This window comes from Stegastes partitus, unplaced genomic scaffold (genome assembly GCF_000690725.1).
Source record: "Stegastes partitus isolate 25-593 unplaced genomic scaffold, Stegastes_partitus-1.0.2 Scaffold212, whole genome shotgun sequence".
NCBI classification, from domain to species: domain Eukaryota; kingdom Metazoa; phylum Chordata; class Actinopteri; family Pomacentridae; genus Stegastes; species Stegastes partitus.
Window position 1 is genome coordinate 197,078 of NW_007577943.1, and position 18,662 is coordinate 215,739.

General features: G+C 42.1%; 1 protein-coding gene across 1 annotated transcript in view; it reads right to left on the bottom strand.

The window, feature by feature from the left end:
• ntn4 (netrin 4) overlaps positions 1-18,662 on the bottom strand; it is a 30,955-nt gene that overhangs the window by 10,797 nt on the left and 1,496 nt on the right. Inside the window, exons 2-5 of the mRNA XM_008280864.1 lie at positions 17,808-18,361; positions 11,071-11,349; positions 4,038-4,164; positions 3,061-3,246 (exon numbers count right to left, since the gene is read on the bottom strand). Coding sequence (XP_008279086.1) covers positions 3,061-3,246; positions 4,038-4,164; positions 11,071-11,349; positions 17,808-18,361 — 1,146 coding nt within the window. The remainder of the gene's footprint in view (positions 1-3,060; positions 3,247-4,037; positions 4,165-11,070; positions 11,350-17,807; positions 18,362-18,662) is intronic.

The window sequence follows — 18,662 nt, forward strand, 5'->3', positions numbered from 1 at the left end:
AACAATTTGTCCTAGTGGTCATTCGCAGTATTGCAACTACAAAATTGCCTGCAGTCCAAAAAGCATTTTCTGCATAGATCACGATTGTAAAAGAGACATCTCACAATGCTCACATGTTGATGTTTAGCAGCTATTATATTAACCACGTGCTACAGCTCACGCTAGTGTATTAGCATGCTAACATTAGCTAATTAATGCTAAACCCAGAGTAGGTTTGCAAGTATATAGCCATATGCAAAATTATTCAACCAACTGAAATTTTAACTCCAAGATGGTGCAAGATAAATAGTTTCTTTGACCAGATTTACAGTTTACTGTACATTGAGGGGAAAATTTTTGGGTTCATAAAATTTTATGGCAATCTATCTGCTTTAGAGTTTCTCTTGCGTGACCATGAGGTTAACGTTTGTGTTTTTCAGAGAAAGATCCCAACATTGCGAGGATTGCAGTGAAATTTGATGTACACATTTATGTTCTCCTGAGGATGCATCGTGACGTTTGATGACCCTCCGACTTTTGACCCAGCATCACATTCATATCAGAATGTAGATTTGTGCAATTGTTTCCAACCAAATACCTGCAGAAATAATGACATGACATTTGCATCAGCCTCAGCTGTGCTTGGTGTCAAAGCACAGCTTCACAGAGCTGCTAGCATGGCTGTACAATCCTAAGTCTTGTTTTCGCCTTGTTATTTATTTGTGCACAGACACAAAGATTTGCAGGGAGAGTTTATTTTACTTAGAATGATGTGTAATAATTGATATAGAAAAAGGAAAGCAATGCATGATGACGGCCCAATCCTGAGTAATAAAATTGGGCTGATAGCCAACATAATCTTGCTCCTCTGTGTTTTTAAATGGTCTGGTGCTGTTTGACAGTTGTTTTGGATTCAATTAGATGTGCATACATGAAAACACACACACACACACACACACTCCAGTCCAGCATACCTGCAGGACTGAGCTCACTGGGTCAAATCTGACAGATAATCAGAGGGAGAATGTAGCCGCTGCTGTCTGTTTATGGATGACTATCTCATGTTTACTTAAGACTCGTCTCATCAGCGAAGGGGCAGCACGCCATTTAAACCCACTCGCCAACACACACCGACCAAGAGGAGACCCTCACATATTCACAACTGCTCACAATGATTACCCCGAAGCAGCCCGAGCTGTGAGTCACATCTGAAAAATGGCAAAACAAGCCGAGATGGACAAGCAGGAGTTTTGTGTCGAGCTTTGAGTCAAGACGTAGGAATGCCGCCATCTGATGATTAACTACGGTGTAAACCTTGGATGGAGCGTGGGCTGTCTGCTGCCTCACACACACACACACACACACACACACACACACACACACACACACACACACACACACAGAGCCAGGTGCCCGTCAGGATTCAGAGTTATCCAGCACGTCCCGGCTTGTGATCTCAGTCCTCAGCATTCCTTGAGAGAATGAGAGCGCTGTGCCAGTGTGTGAGGTTAACGTTGTCTCACTCCAGCAACATTTATTTTGTCACCGCTGGTATGATTAATTACGCTTCCTGACATCTTATAGTGTGTTCTACACGTCGCAGTTATGAGTTCTAGAGTGCCAAAAACGCATATTTGAATGACTTCATCTAATATTTACCTGTAAAATTCCCGAAATCACCTTAAATAAATACACAGTATTACACAAAGCATACAAACTCGTGGTGAGTGCGATAAAACACTAGATTATGTTCGGTTTTGCTTTAGAGATACAACTACGGAGGGAGTTTTTGACATTTTTTTTTTTTTTTACGACAAAAGCTACAAGAGTCAAAATTTCTGAACATCAAATTAACAATCGAAATCAAAAATGACACAAAATCAGCATTTGAAATTGGAAAGTGATTCCTTCAGTTGCTGAATTGAATATTGACAAATTTAAAAAATGGAACATGGCATGATTTACAAGGTACTCTGGTGTAAACATCTGCACCACAGGAAGTGGATCCAACTGCTGCTTCTCTGTTTTTTTTGTTGTCTTCCTTATTTTTCTAATATTGACCATTTATAACTCGGTGGCATGCAGACCACTAACAGTCATCCCTCCTAAATCTTATTTTGATTCATTGTGCTGGTAACTGTCATGAATTTAAATTTAAAATCTGCAATGTCAAGTTGATGAAAAAATACCATATTTCAGCAGTGAAAATGGTAAAAGTTAAATAAGGTCACGCAATTATTATTAATAAAGGAACACCACAAATCACTGTATGACATTCTCAACATTAAGTCCACATTTTCAAATTAACTTTTGTGTCTGCTGCTACATATAAACTAATTTAGCTGATTTCCTATTTGCTGATGTAATGGTCTGATTTTCTTTCTTTCTTCTTCTTTTTTTTGTTGGCTCCCTTAGATAAACAGAACGGAACATTTTCATTTTACTACTTGTTCACTGTGCCACAACAAGATGGGAAACTTCATCCTGTAGGATTTCCCAACAACTGCACAATGTCCCCTCATAGCCTTTCTAGAAGACATACAGTCATAATGTAATTCAAAGGTCGCAATCAAGACTTACTGCTTTAATTTAAGGGGTTTAATAAACATTTTGCATTAACCACTTAGTAATTACAGCCCTTTTAATATAGTCTCTCTATTTGACATCATTCTAAATTAATATTCAGATCCATTGTAGTGGAGTAAGGAGGCAATGTTGAGAAAGTTGTGTCACTATCTAAGTACTTCTGGACCCGTCTGTGTGCTCTTGATACTCATGCTTCTTTAAATGCCAACAACAAACCGCAGTTTGCGTTAAATCTCCACTACTGCCATTAAAATCCGCTTAAGACCCGCCTCCTTCACTGTAATGAGCAGAAATCCACTGCACAGATTTGAAAAGCTATAAAAATAAAAATATCGGCAGGTTTTTTTGGGTTTGGATTAAAACTAGAAAATTTATTTTATACATCTGATTGTAATATTTCTCATCTTCAACTCTATTTGATCCACTTTGGATTATTTTGCCAAAATATGGAGGAAACTTTGTTCATTAAGACTTAACTGTGTGTGTGTTTCTTACGTTTGCAGGAGTCGGGGGCCGTCTGCGGTCGCTGGGGGTCTCTGTAGAAGCCAGCCTTGCATTTCTGACACTGACGCCCTTCAGTGTTGTGCAGACAGTCGCAGACGCCTCCGCTGCGCTGGCCGGACTCGCGCCATGCCGTCCAGTCAAAGTGGCAGCTCTGAGCGTGTCCGTTACACTTACACTCTGGAGTGGAAGGGAGGAAATCAGCACATCAGGAACTAAGACACTGGCTGTTTGATTGGAGTTTGTACAATAAAGGAATATTTCACTGAAAAGTTTGTACTTTCCCTGCGACATATCTGTGTATTGTTAGTTCACCCCATGATTCACTCATCACAGCTCCCAGGCTCTCCTGGAAGTAGTGTTTAATCACTTTTCAACAAGTTGAGTTCATACTTAAACTATGGATCAAAGTGGATCATACTGCATCAGGGGTCTCATAAGAGTTTATCGGCATTTTGATCGTTGTTGACACCTTTCTTGCTTTGTACCAGTTAGCAATTCAACTGATAGCCATCCTCCATGATGAAGTTTTATTGGTGGGTTTTTGCTTTACTTCAAAACTTGTGACAAAAGTTGACCTAATATTTGATGCATGTGTGTTTTGTAACTTGCACACAGCAGGAACTGAACAGCCCCTGATTACTCATAATACAAACTGTGCTTGATTTATTTTAGATTCTTATTTGATTTTGTTAATATTAACCTTTCACTGGTTTGCCATGTGACACCCACGAATTCTACCACATGCTGCCATATCCTGTGACTACCTCCAGGACTCTCCTTCCCTGTAGGGCCTCTTCTGGGCTTGGATATCATGCATCGATCAGTATGCGCTGTGTACAGGTTTCTACAGATGTGTCATTGATATCATCAACAGCAGCACCACTTGGAAACTGGTTTACCACCGACAGTATTTAACTCTAGTGGCGATGTTGTTCCTGAGGTGGAAAAGGTGCGTTTGCTCGACTCACTCCGACATTCGTGTGGAGCTCCCGTCAGTCCGTCAGCAGGCTGCCAGGGTCGGTCGTTGTAGAGCGCAGCGCAGCGCTCGCAGTGATCACCTGCAGTGTTGTGTCTGCACACACACTTCCCATGGACCTGACAGAGACAGAAAGAGCTCATTAGCAACAGGCAACATGACAGACAGAGGTAGAGATGGAAGGATGGGAGGAACAAAGAGGTCAGTGTGATGGAGAGGAAAGTTTCCCACATGAGGATGAGCCTGCTGGAGGTGAGGCTTCTTCCTCTTATTCCCACCATTACCCCCTTTTCCCTTTCCCTCTTCTGTGTTCTGTGCCTCTTCTTCTTCTCCATTTCCTCAGATTTTCTTATTTCCTCCTGCTCTATCTCTTTCTCTTGTACACCCTCGCCTGAAATTAGTGAATGGAGATTGATTGTTTCGCTTCATCACTGGAAACAAGAACGGGCCTCTGCTCTGAAAAGCCTGTGTGTGCGCTTATGAGTATGTGTGTATGAGAAGAGTGCAAGTATGCGGCGCTGAGAGCACAATAACAATCTCCTTGTCATTCCTGTGAGCTGGAATGCCATGCATGCTGGATAATGATTGAGGGGGGGGGCAAGGCATCTGAGGAAGCTCTTTATTTGTTTGCGTTACACCGTGCGACTGTAATGTAGGACACACAATTATACGACTGCAGAGGTAGACGCGCGCTAATCATCATGCACACGGGCATAGAAAATAGCTGCAAAAGCACGAAAACACACACACCGATTCTTGCATTTGTTTCCCACGGTGTGCGATGTGTCACTAACTCCTGAATGGCTCTGATTCACACACAAACGCAGTGCACTGAGAATAGACTTTAAACACATCCACATGCTATAGGAGCTGAGCTATAAACAACATGTCCCCTGCCTGAACTGACCCCAGATCAGGCCCCGAAATGTAGAGGTGAACGCACACATATGCACACATGACTGGTTTTACACACATGGTCACAGCATTTCAATCACACTAATAGGGGGAGCAATTGCACAAATGAGAGGTCCGGGCAAATGGGAGGCAGGAGACCTAATGACACATTTCACAAAAAAAAAATGAAGAAGAATTAATGAAAAGAGTGGGAGAAAGGAGAGAGAGGGAGGAGGGGGGGGGATAAAGAAGATAGGGGGTAGAAGAAGGGGAACGGGCCAGAAACAGCAGCAGCAGCAGCATCTGGCTCGGGTCCAGACAGCTGGTATTTCACATGTTTACCATACCGTGATATGGGACAATTAACACATGTACACACTGAAGACTGCACACACCCAACCATGTACACTCAGCCAAACTGTGGACAGGCAGGGCTGGACTGAAGCTGCTGATAGTTCGTATCAGCCGTTAGTATCTTTAAATTAGTCCGATGTATAGTAAAAGAGAAAACTTTTCTTTTTGTTTGCAGAATACAGAAGAAGATGCGTATGGCGACTTAGAAATTTTGTCATTAAATAGTTTGTCCATGAGAGCAGCTCTGACTTTCTCTTTACAACACTCTCAGCACTGTCTGCAGCACATGTAGCAGAGCATGTATCACATCCGAGCAAGTAGCGGTGCGGAGTCAAGCAGTGTCTTCACAGCAAGTTATATAAAGCTATACTTATGAACTATAAAGTTTAGAAGTTTAAGTAAAAATATATCTTACTTCCAGCTGCTCTAGTTTTAAAATGTAGATACTCTAGTTAGAGTTCTTATTATTTTACTAACTTTGCCTTTTAATATTTCATTGCAATCTAAGTTTGCTGTCAGTGTGTCGAAGGTTTTTACTCTCTTACTCGACGACATTGTAAACGATTCCTTCATACCTCATTGTACTCCAAGTTTAAATGAAGGTGGATGAAATAAATGAAAATAAAAACAGTGGCTGATATGTTAAAACATTTCTTGCTCCATAAATCAGTGTTGGCCCCAACAACTCATTATCAGTTGAGCTTAAGTTAAATGTGTCTACTTTCATACCAAGAAGGGAGCATTATGCGGGTTTTTAAGTGAATCATTTTCAGAAGGTCAGATAATGTGCAAAACAAGCAAATAAATAAATAAATAAGGAAACAAAAGGTACGCTTGTTTTACTCTTTCTTAACAGGGGCACAAATGCATTAAAGAGGTAGAGATGAAAGCAATAAACTGTACAGCTGGTGCCATTATATGTCAGTTAATCAAAAGGAATATAAAATTAGGTTATTTTCTAAGGACTCAAAATGTCTAATATTATGTAAAAATTACCGGCCTTATAGTTTTTTAGTGTCTCCAGTTTTTAAGTCGGACCCTCATATTGGTGTCACCTACATATTCCCTGTTTGTTCTAACTATACATTATCATGATAACACAGTGTTTGCAAATGTTCAAAAACTATTCAATTTAAACAATCGTAGGTAATCTCATCAAACTATTACATTTGTTGTGAATCAAATTCCACTTCTGTAAATGTGAAATAATGTAAAGCTAATCACTCCAGTGGCTTTCAGCTTATCAGGAATATCCACGCATGCATCTGACACTGTAGAAAGTTCCCTCCGGAGCTGTGGACGACATGATGCAGCCGTTTTTTACATGTTGTAGAATTTCCTTAACATGCATTTAGTTCAGTTATGAGCCACGCTGGTGAAATTTCACATAGTTTATTAATACTCATGATGAAATGCAACCACTGCAATGTGTGCTTTCTACACTACATCAGTCCTTGCAGGAAAGTCTCACCACTCTGTAGTCATCTTGGTAACGCCCTGAGCAGTTATTTTGAGCTGACAGAACCAGGCTGCTATCTCAATGGATGGGGAGAGAGAAATAACTGCAATTTCAATGGTCACTAGGTAAAAAAAACTCAGCATATACAGAATAACCAGTCAAATCTGATCAAAACTGCCTAAAAAGATTGTGGACTTTGCCCCAATAATAACATTTAAAGAATGTTTATCCTCCAAAGTTAGTGCGTTTCTTGCTTACGTCTTAGCTTCCTCCAGCGAGGATGTGAGAGAGAACGATGTGAAGATTGAGGATCCACAGACTTCTCACAGAAGAGAAAGTACAAGTGTGCTAATGATGGTTTTATTCCATTTAGGATGTTTTCTGCATTTGTGCTTGCTGGTTGACTGTCATGGCTGCCGGGACACCAAATGGTTCTGAGCTGCTATCAATACACCTGTGCGTTCACCACCATAACAACTCAAAATGTCAAGACTTATCAAAACAGGTCTTGCAGATTTGTGCAAGAAAAACAAACATCTGTGCCTCATTATCTCCAAACTGGCATTTAATACTATTAACTTGAGAGTCAGACAAGCAAAAATCTTTTGCTTACAGAAGCGATTTAAACTAATCCTCCTCCAGCGCGCATAAATGCAGGTCTGGTGTCACGCTGGTGGACAAAAGCAACAGGAGAAGCACTGTGCTGAGTGATATTCCTCTGTGAAGGACTGGGAAAGACAGAAGAATCCAATACACAAATGACAGAAATATAAAGAAAACAGAATAAGGTGATATGAAAAGAGAGGTAGATGGATTTGTACACAGAATGAAACACACAAACACACACACAACATGACAGAAATAATTGCTGCTAACGGTCTGGTAGCAGACCCCGGATACCATTAAGTGTGTGTATGTTGGCTTTGTGGCTAACTAACAGACAGTGTAATCCCCTCAACCGCAAAACCCCCTGTGGGGCAACAGGAGCACAAAACAACAACAACAACAACAAACAAATTGGCCCTTTCCTCTCACAGTGTCTGAGCAGTAATGACTACCAGGGCCACTTTCTCCACTGATTACTGCACACACACACACACACACACACACACACACACACGCTCAGACAAAACACACACCTATTACACCCAGCAGAACAAATAATAACATAATGGCATATATGAATAGAACACAACACAATGCTGCACTTGTACGTTCAGCACAAAAGGCACATTCTGGAGTTCACACAGATTTATAAAAAGCCCAGAAGTGCACAACCACCCTTTCCTTCTCTGTGTGATCAGTAATCTCTGCCCTCATCTCCTGTCTTGTGCTGCTCTGCTTGTTTGGGTTTTGCCAGAAACAGCGGCTCTGGGTTGAAACGGAGACACAAAACAAACTGCTGATAGGCGAGAAAAGGCACTTATATAACGTCCGTGTGTGTGTTTGCCGATCGCTCCCGCATGGCACACGGCACACAGCGCTGTGGTGACCCGGGGTAATGTTGTGAGGACAGTTAAGAAGGATTTACTGCTCAAACTTTAAGTCTCACGTGCAGTTGGACTAATACTTGTGGCAAAAAAAAAAAAAATCACCCGCTCTGTGTAATATTTCTCACCAGTATGCATTAAAATGATTTATTATGAATGTTATGATCCTGGCGTGCAGAGGGGGGGTTTAATAGTCCTTTGGCTTCAGGACTGATTGAGAGGCTTTCTATCCTCAGAAGAAGGAAATCCTCATGAAAACACTCAGTAGAGCTACTTGGAATTTCTTGGCATGAAAACAGTCAGATTTAATGATTTAAAGAAGTGTGTCCAATAAATCGGCTATCAGCACCTTCATTACAAAAATTGCTGGTATCAGAGGAAAGAAAACACTCATTCATTTCTCATGTAAAAGACTAATCTAGTTGTCGGTTTCATATCAGTGTAAAATGTGTGCTCTTTGGGTTTTTTCAGCTGCCTGTCTTTAGGCGATATCTGGGCCCTGATAAGTAATGTTGGGTTTGGATGTCTCTGCATCATTCTGTGTTCAAAATGATTGACTGGCTAATTGAGGAGATGATAGATGGAGGAGGAAAAATACGCAAAGCATTCAAAATAAATTCAATAATAATCCCTTCCAGGAACTCTAATTGCAACCTGTATGAAAAAGAGTTAGAGGCAGGTAGCTCTCACTCTGTACACTGTAAAACATCATAAAAAATGTAGTCAAACCAACTTATCTTTTCCAGTTTACTTAATTTAACCATGTATGTTTTTTTCATTTCTACTCAACTGAATTTAAATGATGAAGAAACTTTTCAGATTTAGAGAGTGTAAAAGAAAAGCAAGGCTCTAGCTGTTGATTCAACTTAATATCTTAAGTTGACCAAACTTGCTCTCTCAAGTCTTAATTTAAGCCTGCCAGTTTTACATTTTGACGTCTCTTAATCAACCTAAATGCAGTTCTCACATTTTTAGAGCAGCAGGAAAGTTTGGTTTCTAAGCTGAATGAACCTAAATTGATTTACAGTACAGCCGAAGCCTGCGGCCAGTTAGCTTAGCTTAGCTTAGCAAAAAGGCAACTCGAGAAACTTGTACAGGTTACAGGTTTTCTGTGTACAGTGTCATCACAATAGAAAACTATTATGGTTCAAATATAAACATATGATTGATGTTCTCATGAACTGAATTTGCTATTTAAATTGTTTTGCAACAAAAATGAGTCTCCAGTCGTGCTAACAGCTCTGTGAAGCCGCGCAGCAATGCCTTGTGCTACGTGCTCATGTTACTATACTGAAAAATGTAAATATCATCTGGTTTTCCAATCAGCCCTACAAACCCATTATCAGTCAGAATGTACTGCTGTGCATACTGATGCAGTACTATTGTTTATCCGTCTAAATGTCTTTCTATAGGTCGTAAAGGAAACTCTCACTTTCCTGTCGAGCCTCGCTGATTGCAGCAAAACAGGCGCTGGGCTTCAAAGACGTCCACTGTTTGTGGAGATGGTCGTGATAGGAGCCCAGCTCTGAAACACTTCTGGTTGATCTCCAGACATTGTCTCTTCACACTTTATCAACACACACGTACATCAACACCACCATTAAACCACAGATTGAATCAATATCTCCATCTCCTGAGGTTGTTATCAGCAGACACGCAGCTGTTTATCTGAGCAGACAGAGTCAGAGGAGCAGAGGAAGCAGGAGACACAGAAAGGTGACTCCTCCTTCACTTTGTTATTAACACAACTGTCGAAACAAAGTGAACAGACCATTTAGTCTGGAAGCATCAAGCCTTAAAATCTTGGTTTCCTAAGAACAAGTGAAAAACTTGCCCGTGGGGTGTGATTACTTCATGATAATTATCAACACAAGTGAGACTTGACGGATGGAGAAAGATGTCAAAACAAGGCAGGAGAGGAAGAATGGTGCAATTAGCATCACAGCTTCAGCATCGAGTTTGTTTGCATTAGAATTGTAATTATTGGTTAGAAAAAGGAAAAAAAAAAACTTAAGACACAAAATAGTTTTTTCAAACTGGACTGTGCCTCAACATTTTCTTGTCAAACTACTGTTTTCCAGGATTAGGAGTGAGCATTCACACTCAGGCTATGAAAGCAGTAATGCAAAGGTGTTTAAGACCTAAACGAACAACAAATAAGGTGAAGGCCATGTCCACAATCGCTCCTTTGTTCATTCATTGACTGCTCTCCATAGTGTTTAATACATGCTTATTAGTTTATTATATTATTAGAAGTCAGTTGAGATTTTAGATACTTTTTTAAAAACTTTGTCATTTTTGTGTTGATGCATCTACAAACTGCAACAAATTATACGGCTTTGTCTGTGTGTCTGATGTGATAAATGAAGCATGAAAGACTGATTCTAAGTATTCAAAGAAAATTGAGTTATGTGACGTCTGTTGCCGGCTGGTGGTGTGACCAAGAACATCAAGCTAGCAGTCAACAAGTAAAAAGCTTTTGATCAGTACAAAACTACCTCCTGGCTATTTCCAGCACTCTCTACCACATCACAAGGTCTTTATGACATTTTCTGAATTTGGCATGGAAATATAAGTGGCTAAATCATGACAAAAGTTTTCACGCGATGACAACTGAACCAGAAACTGCAGAATAACTGGGATGAGATGTCATTGAGAGCCTCAGCAAGAGCTAGTAAATGGAGATTAAGTACAGATTGTTTCTCATACTTTCATTTCTAACGTCAAGATTGAAACCGACTCTTAAAGGTTTAACTTAATATTTCGAGACTTGATACGTAAATAAATGCTATGTGAATAAATGTACTCTCTGACTGCTCCCCTCTTACCACGTGGTTGGTCCGGTCCCTGATGGGCTGGTATCCCGGTGCAGGAACACACTGCTCGGCGTGGCCGTTACAGAAGCAGCTTCCCTTCACTATCAGGTCGTAGATGGCAAAGTGCCGAGTGGGAAGATCTTCGTGTGCGGACGCGAGGTCTTTGGCCTGGCAGGGACACGCCTGTCGCTTCAGCAACCGGATTCTGATGTTGGTGACCCTCAGCTGCTGCTGGCCCTCGGCCCCAAATGGATCCAGGGACTCCCACTTTGGGAGGGTTCGGTAGATCACCTGACCAGAAATCACATGACATTTAAATTTGCATAAAAGACGACATACTTTGGTTTTTGCTTGACTCGTGATTCAGTGAGGCCAAATAGGCATTTTGTGATGATGAGGCAGTGGGGATGATTAACTAGTGTGCCGTTACTTTGGGGAATTTAAGTTTAATCTAAACCTAAAAATAGTTCAAATTCATTTTTTTTCTGTCCCACCAATTGCGTATCATTACGAGTTTGCACCCCATTTAAAACATAAGCAGCTTCTCCTTCAGAATCGTTGCATTGAAATAATGGGCAGTTAGGGAAGATTTCTTTGGGTCATGTTCACATCACATCATTTAGATAAAGTTCAAGCGGCTGAGTGAGAAAACCCAATCACAGAGTTAAAACAGTTTGAAGATATCACAAATTTCTAGTGGCTGTGACATCTTTCTCTTACAATATTCGCGTTTCACCTAACAAGCTACACAGGTACAACACAACCAAATAAGTGTTTGAAGACATTTTCTTGATTTTAAGCAGGAAACTGGGGATATTGAACTTAAAGTACAATCTTATGCATGCTTAGTTCTTCCTTAACAAGCTGACATTTTTTTGTTAGATGTGCGTATTTATGATTTTCATTACTTTAATGTCTTGAATTGTGGAAACAATAATAAAATCTGGCGTTAAAGAAGAAGAGATGGGATTCTCTCTCTGTGGTGGCTCTATTTCATGATTTAGAGGTACTAGACAGCCGTATTTATTGGCACAATCTGGTTCATTGATGCTGCTCATGTCGCTACATCTGCTACTTGTGCACTAAAACTGTAACCTTGCACCCCGCCATCATTGGCTATGTCCTCACGTGACCATGAGGGTGCTGGGTGTCCTTAAATGAGTGCACTCCCCCCTCCCGTCTCTTCCTCTCTTTACTCTGTCTGGTCCATGGACATCCTTCAAATCGAAGATCCCTTTATGGGCTGCCATCGCCATGGCTACTGCTGCCACTAGCAACCAGCACCGCTGCTGTGGTTGGGGTGAAAAAGTTGGTGTCTGCCCCAACTCTCGCTGTGAAAGAAATGTGTGTGTTTGTAGTGTGTCTCTTTACTAGAGTGTGCGTTGTTGTCACTGATATCATTGTATGAGTTGTGTGTGTGTTTATGTGGGTGCGTGTGTGTTTTCTTTGGTTGAAACACTGGTTGAGATGCAAGAAAAGCCCCCATGCTGCTCCCTGATTGGCCGGATGACTGGCCGAGAGTGTGATGGGAGGAGCACTATTAATTTCCCTGTTGTTGGAAAAGGTCAGGGGGTCACGGCATTGTGGTCCGCAATTAAGAGAACACGACAAATAGGACGAGGGGCGCCGGTCCGCGGGAGAGCACGGAGAGCAGGGCCAGACAAAGACGGGGATGGAGATGCAGCTTCACATAACTCAGGGCTGGACAAAAGGCCTGCGACAGCCCGGCGACACCACAGCAACACCAGCACACACACGCACCCACGCTGGCATGCACACAAACATACACTGACAAAACACATCAGTGCTTGGCATTCTTTTACATAGAAAAAAATCCACCAGAGGCCTTCTTGGAAATTTTACTACACAATCATGTCTTATAGTTTTTCTTAGAAGAAATAAAATAATCATATTTGCAGATATGCTGATGACACCCATGTCTATCTTGTGCTGCTTGCTGTAAAGGGCCAAGTCAAATGACGTCCTCGGGGTCTTTAAGAGGTTAACGGGAGGTTGTCAAAATGAAGAGAATTTTAACAAATACAGAAATTTGTCTCTATGCATTTAGCTGTTTCTAAAACTAATTTGTAGGTCTATTATGAACATTTAGTTAGTGTATTTGTGTTGTCTTTCCATCATTTTTTGCCACCTTCTATTACATCAAGCATTTAGTGAGTTGCTTTTGACCTTGTTTACCATACATTATGGAGAACACAACTTTTGAATGCCTTCAACAATTTCCTCCAACAATGAAGATAAAGTATTTACAAATATGCTGATGACACTCATGTTTATCTTAGTATGTCTGCTAAGTCCAAGGATGTCCCATGGCTCTTTAAGAGGTTATAGCAGGTTATATCACTGCAGGTTAGAAAACAAAACAACAAAAATGTGCAAATATGGCATACCTTGACAAGACAAGGTCAAAGCCACTGTTTTCAGATTTGCATACTTTGAGTCCATTTTGGAGAATTTTAGAAAAAACAAAACAAAAACCCCCACACTGTTTTAGGCTGGATGGGGGTTGGGGGTGGGGAGGTCAAACCGAGACAACAACAATTTACTTTTGTGTCCAAGAAGTTTTTGTCTATGGAAAATTGAACCATTAATACCACTAGGAAAGTATGAAACACCAGAGACTTAATGAATATACTGAGTTGAAACTGTTCTGTAGGTGAAAAGTTTTACACCTGCCATGCAACAAATCTCCGGCTCTATGAAGTAGTAGGATCACTGTGGGCCACTAAGTATCCGTCTTCCTGTTTCAGGCTGAAAAATAAAGTAAGCCTGGCTTTAACAGGCCTAATTCCATCAAAGCACTGTGGACTGTAATCTGGTAAACAGGCACAATGGGCATTGATGGAAGGAGAAAGACGGAGAGGGAAACAGAGAGGGGGGATGGGTGTCTAGCCAACAGTACCAACATCCATCAGAGCAACGGCACTTCCTTCCCAGCAGACAGACGGAGAGCCGACTGTATGTGTTTATCTGAAAGGGCACGGACGAGTGTGTGTGTGTGTGTTTGAGGAACTACAGAAAAGAGGAAGAACATGCATGTATGTGTGTGTGTGTGTGTGTGTGTGTGTGTGTGTGTGTGTGTGTGCAGGCTGGTCTGCCTCTCTCTCTTCCCTAAGGAGGTCAGTCTCTACAACAAACACTCACATTCTTCCAGCCCAGCTGACCTCATAAATAAGACAAGGAGCCCTGAATACTCTCTCTCTCTCACACACACACACCACCTTTTCCCCACATTACAGGTGAACACGAAAAGCTTTCAGCGTATGAGATGACATGCTTTCATGTTTGCGGGACAAAGAGGAGAAGCAGAAAGCTGAGAATACCTGCTGCCTGTAATCGCTCCCAGCTACGAGGCCCCCTCCTGCTCCAAAAACCTCCGCTGCCAACCATCACAGCTCACACTTATCTGATCACAGACGCTCACTCACATGCAAGCCAACATGCTTTGATACACACTGAAGAAACACACATGAAGCACAGTGTGTTCGCACACACATGCATGCAGTGAAACTTTGTATCAGTCAGATTGTTTCATCGAAGGCTGAGCAGCAAACCTGAGACCAAAAGTGTTTCTATCTTGTCTCATGCATCTTCCATCCAATTGGATCTGTACCATCAAAGGTTGTGAAATCTGGCTCACTGACTGGGGGCAATTCCCTGATTCTTTTCAACAAGTTTAATGTGTAACGCCACCAATAGATTGAAACTGGAGATGCGGTTATACATGTAACTTTTGAAACATATTCCCAGTTTTCAAAAATGAGGTAATGTTGGATTCTGTGGATCAAACCGAGTTCAAAGCATTCTGTGATGTCAATTTCTGCCATATTGGATGCTATGAAAAAGTTTGCTCACAGACCAAAATTGGCAGAGAAGATCTTCAAACCAAACTTCACAGAAGTTATCATGTGGATTTGTTTTTCGAAACCATTCATCCATCACAGCCAACTGAAATTGGTGGTGGATGTGCCGAACAGTATTTGAGGTCACATCTCAGCAATGCTTTGATTTTGATTTTGCCTTTCAGGACCCCGCTGGGAGGAAGCACAAAAAGTTATGTGGTATTTTACCTCTAGGCAGTGTGGCAGGAAGCAGAAATGTGTTATTCCAAATAGCTGTTGATGTGTTCGCCTTAAACAAAGTAGAGGTCCCATGTCGACTTGTAATGTCAATGTAACTGATGCATCCACCCTGTTGAGTTTCATCAAAAGATTTATTTTTAAACACCAAAATTCACCAAAATTGGCATGGATGGTATTTAAACTAAACCTTACAAAAGTTATCAGATGGATTTTTGATTTTTGAAACCATTTGTCACATCTTAGCAACTGTTTCATGTATTGACACCAAATTTGGTTCTTTCACTAAGTTATGCATTTTATTAGCAGTGCTCATCTCCCTGCATACAAATGTTCCACTAAAACAATTCCCTCAAATTCCCTTGAAAACACTATTTCTACAGAACTGCCCAAGAAAAAAAACACAAACAAAGCTCTCCTGCCGCAGAATGATGATGTGGTGCAGTCAGATTATTCTACACGGTGGTCTGGTTATGCAAGACTAGTAATATATTAATAGAATTATAAAAACAAGTCCATTACATGCACCCAAAATGAGATGATGTCTTCAAATGGGTTGGAATGGAAGATATGCAGGTTACATTGTTATGACCATAACAATCAGCAGCTACTCACATCGGAGGAGCAGATACCAGTATTATAAATAAACTGAACAATGTCATGTCTGTTCAGCACCAAGCAACAGCAAGTTTATGTGAAAGAGGTTTGAAAACCATGAATATTGGTTTGTTCTTTGATCATTAACTATGGTGTTCAATAGTTTATAGGATCGCGGTAATGCACAACTGAGAAAGCTGCTATTTGCAATTTAAAAAAAACAACCCTACTAAATCACAGGCGCCCTGAGGCCTTGGGAAAGTGTGCCTACAGACACACCACATATTTACACATGATACATGGAGACAAACACACTGCACAATGTGAGGCTTGTCATGTCACAACCTTGCACAGGCCATTGTTTAGCTGTCATTACAGGTGATGTACAGTCGCAGCTTCAACACACGAAGGCAGGGAAGGTGTGAACAGCTGAGCAGAGGCAGCAGCTGGTCTGTCGGAGCGCTACTTGACCTCTTTTAACCTCAGGGTCATCAGCTGAGAGGTTAGAGGGCAGAGGTCCTGCTCCCAGCACAGGTGGCTGATGCTAACATGTGCAGTCAGAAGTAAAACAGGTTGCTATTTTCACACCTTCGCGTGCAAGAAGAGTTGAAGAGAAAATTAATTCTACTAAAGGTGCAAACAGACACAAGCAAGCGCAAAAAAAGACAGAAAAAGGCCTCAACAGCCGTCAGAAATACTTTGCAGCAGTGGGAGCACGTCAAAGAGTGCATCAACGTACGTTACATATGAGAGCACTGCAGGGAGCTCAGAGCAGCACCACGCTCGGCATGTGCCTCGACACACATCTGCAGAGCAGCTCCCGACACACTGCTTCAATTAAACATCAATGGAGTTCAGGAAGCCCTCTCGTGCTACAGTCAAAGTACGCCTATTAAACACTCAATCATGCACTCACAGAGCTTCCCCCCACCTGGCCGCACTCTGCTTTCATTCTGCTCAGTGTGCTAACTACGCTGTATGGCTCTTGCATGTTGCGTGACTCACTGCACAATGAGCTGACTTTGTTCCAACAGGAGGGGAAGTGATGGAGGAGCTGTGCCTTAAAATCAATTGTTTGGTAGCACGGTTTACCTGTCACACATGGCGTGTGTGATATGACGTCATTAGCACTTCATTCATAGAGAAAGAAAAAGCTGCTCACAGAGCAGGAAGCTCTGTCACCCCTCCAGCGCTTCACTGCAGGTGTGGATCAGTCCTCCTTCCCACCTGTGTTAACCTGCTCTCTCAATGAGCTGGCTGAGAAGACAAGGATTCAAGACCTGATACAGATCTGATCATCAAAACTGTCCCCAGAAAGTAAGCCTGGAGGTGAAAGAGGCAAGTTAAGGGTTGGAATCTTTTGGAAACAGTCTGATTTTACAGTCTGCTTTTATGTAAGTCTTCTGCTACATCTTCTGCCTCCTATTCTGTGATCGTCTTGAGGTTTCTCTGATTGATTTTTCCCCTTTAGAATACATTATTTAAGATTTCTGAATTAGTTGATTTTGTGATACCTGACATCCCTTTTTCCAACTTTCTAATCATCTCTATCAAAACATTTTTTTGGACAGTTATATTGGAGGTGACATTTATTGTCCACCGGGGACACAAACACACCTTGAGTAGCTTCACTGATAAGAATGCAACAAAAGAATCTGATCTGTTTATAGCGCAAACCAAACAATTGTTCTGCTGGAAGGACTTGTTGTAAAGAAGACCAAAGAAGACAGTCAACAGCGACTGAATGTTGTCTTTAATGTTACGTAAAGTGAACCAAGTACCAGCCTTTGTCTTGCACACAATGTCCAGTAGGAGCACAAATCATTTGTGCATCCCTTGTGTGTAGATGCAATTTGAAACTTGTGTAGCAAAGGTGGAGTCCACCAAAGTACAAAAGAGAAGCCAAATAGAATGAATGGCAACTGTCCCAGGTGTGTCTTAGAGTAGAGCATCGTACAGAAATGAAGCCCTCTGGGATGAAGAACATCTAATTGTGGGCTATAAAACCACCAACATTAATTATGATGAACATTAAAGACCATAGTGTCACCTCACCTCTCCCCGGTTGCAGGGATAAGCTCCTGAGTACTTGGACGTGCAGATGGCTCCGTCCTGGCCCAAAGCTGCCTTCCCCTCCTCCAGGCCGAAGGCGGCGCTGCAGTTGCCGGCGTAGTACTGCAGCATCCTCCACGTTCGCCCAAAGTCCTGCGAGCGCTCCAGGGTCATGGCGGCAGGCCTCGGTGAGCGAAACACTATGATGAGGTGGGTGAAGTAGAACTCCGTCTCCAGGTCCAGCTGCACCGTCTCAGACTCCACCCCTTCAGCCGACTGCCACCAGGTGTTCGGGTGGCGGAAGGAGGAGTCGGACATGGCCCCGGCCAGGTGGGACAGGAGAGGCAGGCCGGCGTTGCATTTGGCGCACCTGGCGGCGTCACAGGCCAGGTTGGCGTTGGGGTCGGAGTAGGAGCAGTAGAGCTCGGTGCCGTTGTTGCCGCAGACGGTCTGCGTCAGGACCCGGCGACCCAGAGCTAAGTTTCCCATGCGGGGGTTGCAGGCCCGGCTCTCGCAGCGAGGGGCCACGCCTGCACGAAACACCTCCATTGACAGACCTGCATGGAGGGAACAGAAGAGTTTACATATGTGTTCTGTGAATACAGGCTGAGGTGACACAAAATGAACTCATGGGTGTGTGTCAGGTAGTTATGGCAGGCTGTGGCACTCAGTAGACCTCAACTTAAAAGGGTCAGTTCACCTAAAAAAACCCCATCTGTCAGGGCATCTAGGCATACTTGAGCTGTGGAAGTTAAGAACCACATTTAAAAGCAGCCAATGTGTCTCAAGAGGAAGTTTAACACTAAAAACTACACAGTTTTCAATGCAAGAATTTTCTATATTTTGACGGTAGACACA